This window comes from Fulmarus glacialis, unplaced genomic scaffold (genome assembly GCF_000690835.1).
Source record: "Fulmarus glacialis isolate BGI_N327 unplaced genomic scaffold, ASM69083v1 scaffold44643, whole genome shotgun sequence".
Lineage (NCBI taxonomy): Eukaryota > Metazoa > Chordata > Aves > Procellariiformes > Procellariidae > Fulmarus > Fulmarus glacialis.
The window spans coordinates 7,611-12,545 of record NW_009201851.1 but is presented as its reverse complement, the minus strand read 5'-3'; the positions used below and the strand labels follow the sequence as shown (position 1 = coordinate 12,545).

Here is a 4,935-nt window from a genome sequence, read left to right as displayed (position 1 = left end):
CGCTTTCTCGGCCAACGGGCTGTTTGGGGAAAGACGCATCGAGGGCTCCACTGAAGAGGTGAGCCTGAAAACGGAGCCCTCCTCAGGTCTGCAGCTGACCGTAAGCCTTCCCCAAACGCCAGCCGGCTAGCGCTGCGTACACTCAACAGATCCTTCCAGCTGGATCCCGCCGGTGGTGGGTCTCTGTCAGGCTGCAGCTGCAGCGCTCGCTGCTCCCACCTCCCTCCCGGGTGTACGCTGCTCGGCCAGGCAGACAAGGAAATCACGTCGGAATAAAGGAACATCCTGCTTTAATCAGTTTGTCTTTAAGGCGTATCGTTTAGACGGAAGGAGGCTGGTGAAAGATGTCTGCAGACATGCTTTTTTGTTAATTAAGTTGTGCTAAGAGGAGCGTGCACATTCCAGCTATCACCGATGGCAAAATGAGCACCCGCAGCCTAATCTGCGAGCTGCAGGAACTTGCCCAGGCAATTATTTGGTAATCCTGGGTATAGATCTGTTCTGGCAGGCAAGCACAGCTGGTTTTATGCCAAGCAGGAGCCCTGGGTTCACAGACTCCAGCAACTTTCTCCCTTCTTTCCTGCGGGTATTTTATACGTGTTAAGTTAGTAGTTTCCTTGCCCTGGCTCAAAAATGATACGTCACCCAGAGTCTGGTTGTCCACGACACAGCCCCATTTCAGATCAGGACCGAGACCGATCGACGCTGCGTGCAACTTGCCGCACACAAGCACATGGAAGTAGAGGATGAAGCCTCAAGCTTGACCTCGTGACCACCCTGTTGCTGTATTTGGAAGAAACCACACCATGTTGAGAAACATGGGCTTTGCTAATGGGTGCGGGTTAGAGAGAGACTAGGTTTTAATGTTGGAGTGCTTGGGAAAGCTTTTCTTAAAAAAACAGATCAGCAATTGAAAAGGTCTAAATGCCAAATAATGTCTTACCTGTTGTGTTACGCGGCTCTGAATTGGGCCAGAATAGCTTTCAGTAGAAAAATAAAAGAGTACTAGATCACATAAAAGGTAGCCACTAGAGCAAGCACCGACCTAGTACTAGAAATTCTGACTCACCAGTCCATGCTTTTCTAATTACTTCTGTCACTTTTATCCCACTGTCAGCGGGCTTTGTTTTTCCCTCACGCTTACCTAGCACGCAGGAAGCAAGACACATACACTATTCAAAGCTTCCTTTCCTGTGGACAGAGCTTGAGCACCTCTTTTGTCTCCTGTTTCCTTATTGACAATTGGGAAATGCAATAAGGCGAACCCTGAAATTAAGTAAGTGGTTAGTTTTTGAAGTAACAGAGGAATGCCTTTTTCCAAGCATCTGTTTGCTGTTTGAATATCCTGCGTTTGTTTATGTCCAGTCAAGCATTTTCAATTAATATATCTGAGCATCTCTTGCTCCATATGTACAAGAAACTAATACATACAAAGTTAAGAAGAAAAGACCTGTTAAATTCTGTAAATTAGATCAAGGCTAAGATGCAGGAATTACCTCGTGGATCAGCTGCTGCTTCCCTCACCCCAACACACACGCACATTGAAAATCAACACAAAACTAGGCTTTGTCCATTTTACAAAAATAGCTCTTAATGAGATTTAATGCCTGTCGCCATTTTACAGATGTTCCAGACAAAAATTAACCTGCATATTTTATATATAAGAACAGAACTCGTGACAAGTTGGAACATCCCCTCTGAGCTTGAGTCTTGTTTGAATGAGTGTAGAAGGTCACCTGGTAAAACCTGCCTCTAGCTTGTTAAAAATGTCTATGGTAACGTCAAGTTTTCCCAACAATGATCCAGGGGGGGAGGGAAGACAAAAAAAAAGGCTTCACAACAGAAACAGTAATTCCTTACAGTACAGATAAGGAATATCTGCTTAGGTAATTAAAAAATGCACCAATGTTTCCATGAACTATTAAGCAAAAATGGCTACTTATAGAGTTATATAAGAAGGGAGCACCTACAGGTCGGATCTTTTCCGCTTAACTTAATTAGGAAGCTAGAAAACTATTTCTGAAGACAGAAGAACACCAGCAACCTTATCCTGGCGCATCTTCATTACCCGGAAGTTTTGCGACCACAGCCAAAACAAGGCGAGTATTTTACCCTCTAGAGAGGCAAAGCAGGCTGCATTCTGAGACTTCTTATATTACAATTCTCCCTCCCAGACAAGATTTCCAAAGCAAATGCTGAAACTGTCTCAAGTTAAGATATAAATAAATAAAGTGGAGTGACAGGACTCCGATAGGATATCCTGACTTATGCTACAGCAGAAAATAGTCTCTTCTTAAATCCGAGCATAAAGTGGTTTGAAATAATTTACACGTGATCCATACCCTGTGACGTGTCACTTATTTTTGGTTCTTGTTCTCTCAGGCATTTAGGAGATTTATGTGGGATTCGGAGAGATTAACTATATCCACTCCCAGGAGTTCTCGATGTTGTCACAGGTATCCGAGTCTTGCCAATGAAATCTAAAACTGAGGTCTACTGCCACACCATAATGCTTAATGAGGACAGTATGGGATTTTAATTAATTCACGCTGATTCTTTTGAGTGTTCCTGTATTTTAGTCTTGAGTGTGGAGGTCTAGATTTAGAGTTGAGTTTCAGGACAGACAGCAGCACTATTTATTAGCACTTATTAGTCCAGTCTCACAGCAATTAGAAAAGACTCAAGTCACTCTTCAAGTTAGTTTGAGGACCAGAAGAATAGTGATGAAGTTTCACTATCCGCCTAATGCACATGCTGCAGGCTCAGCAGTGGCAACTCGGGGTTCCCTGCGATTATCTGAAGGCAGCAAGTGAGGTTGGGCACCCTTTAGTTCCGGGACTCTGAGGACGTTGGGCTGCGAACTGTTGACATCAGATGGGACTTGTACGTCTTGCTCAGGCCAGTCATCCAGAACTTGAGAAGTTTGACGTTGTCCTCCTCCGCAGCTCCCAGAATGCTCAGCAGTTTTTGGGTATCCTCCTTGGGTCTGCTGTCCACTTTAGTGAATTTAAAGAGGACCTTCACTTTACTGCAAAAACAAGAAACTCCTGTCACTATTACAACGGACTTTGCATGCATCCAACAGTGAATGAGCAGTAACTGTAGCTGCTCTCGGTACCTACTGCAACTACATCTTAATAAAAGCTTCAAACAATATTCCATGGAAACTATTCTCACACTTCGAATGAAGAAGGTGGGGTGAAAAAGAGTACAAGAAAAGGGGAGATTAGTTAGTGGGATTACTCATTTTCACTAGTATCATGCATAATTCTAGTCTGTTTTTTCATTCTAGTGAAAAGTAAAACAATTAATTGTGACAACTGGGAATCTCCCTGGGAGACACATCTAGTGCCCATCTGGCCTTCAGGTAAATTCACAAAATCGTAACATTCCATGAATTATTTCACATGACTCTCTGGTCTTCCTTTGTAACTATTTGCACCTTTGAAACGTGGCGCCTGAAGGCACAATCATGACATCTGTTTGGCATGTTATCTGCACTGGAATATAGCAGACATTGACAGGCATATATATATTTGCATACTTAATCCTCATAACATATGTAAGGCAGACAAGTATTGTCACGTAGGTAACCTTCAGATGCGTGAACTGAAGCATAAAGGTTAAGAACTGCTGAAAGCCAAAAAGACAGCTTGGACCGGAGTAGAACAAGTCCGATATTCTTAGCTCCCAACAGTAAAGCCAACTACTGTCAATACTACAGCAGAAGTTACCTGACTACAAGTTTGTCCTGTACTCTGCTGTAACCATTCCAGGATTAGTGCCAAAGCTGCTTCTCTGAAAGCAATGTAGTCGTACTTACTTCATCCACTCCTCCTTCAGGCAAACAAGGCACTGATCCACAACATCTACAGAAAGGTTCTGGTTGGTCAGGGCAGCTTCAATCTTGTTCAAGATTGTAGGGCCAACTATGGGATCAGAAAGAGGGGAAAAAGGGTGAGAAAGAGGACACACAAGCTATAGGTTACCCGCTTACACCTTCACTAGTAATTCTTAGCACAGACTAGTCCATTTATTCTGTGACCCGGGCCTGAACACCTGCTGGAATTACAGACAAGAATATGCGTTTGTTCCACCTCTTACTCTGCTCAAGAGCATTAGCCTGCACTCATTTTTCACCAGTACTTTGGTCTGGTGCATTAATACAGCTTCCTCTATATGCAGAAAGCAACACTACTAATAACAGCACAGCCAATTTCAACATAGAATTTTGCTTGATTAGTTCACAGATAATAATCTTCCTCAAGTCAGGAAGAAACCTACCTATACTACAAGGTGGAAAAATATACCCCGCAGTGGCCTGCCTTGATTCCATTTCCACGGAAGAGGAGCTAAAGATCATCCCACTAGAAAAACGGCTGATCCAAGAAGCCACATGGAATTTTGTGAAGAATCCTGGGACATGCATACAGGTTCAGGGCCCTTTGTTTTCTTCAGACCCACTTTTAAACAGAAGTTGTTCAGATTTTGTTTCCAGTCCCATATCAAAAGCTCATTAAAAAATGCAAAGTTATGAAAAATCTTCATGCTTTGTACAATATACATACATATATATAAAAATATAAAACCTCAATTTCAAAGTCTCCACTTACTCTTGTTCTAATGTTCCTCTTGCTAAGGGCAGTTCCAGGATATAGTATAAAAACAAACTGACAACCAACCTAAGGCATTCCTTTCCTGGACCACTTTTTGGAATTCCCTAGGAGGCTTTTTTCCCAGCAGTCCATGGCCTAGTAAGTTTGATGCTGTGGTGGAGAAAAGACCTTTCAGTGACTATTTTTTTCAAGAAGCTTCTGGATATGCCACTGGTTGGATGCAAAGTAGACTACTGTAATTGTACATGTGGGACCTAGAACAGCTGCTGGAGCACAGGAAGAACACTACAAAGGGAGTAAGTCTCTGCTTTGCATTGCA

At 42.9% G+C, this 4,935-nt stretch overlaps 1 protein-coding gene across 1 annotated transcript in view; it reads right to left on the bottom strand.

Moving 5' to 3' along the window:
• Positions 1 to 1,573: 1,573 nt before the first annotated feature.
• The window catches only part of FLCN (folliculin), a 10,580-nt gene continuing 7,218 nt past the window's right edge, over positions 1,574 to 4,935 (bottom strand). Inside the window, exons 10-11 of the mRNA XM_009574080.1 lie at positions 3,824 to 3,929; positions 1,574 to 3,028 (exon numbers count right to left, since the gene is read on the bottom strand). Of these exons, the coding sequence (XP_009572375.1) occupies positions 2,827 to 3,028; positions 3,824 to 3,929 (308 nt within the window). The 3' untranslated portion in view covers positions 1,574 to 2,826. The remainder of the gene's footprint in view (positions 3,029 to 3,823; positions 3,930 to 4,935) is intronic.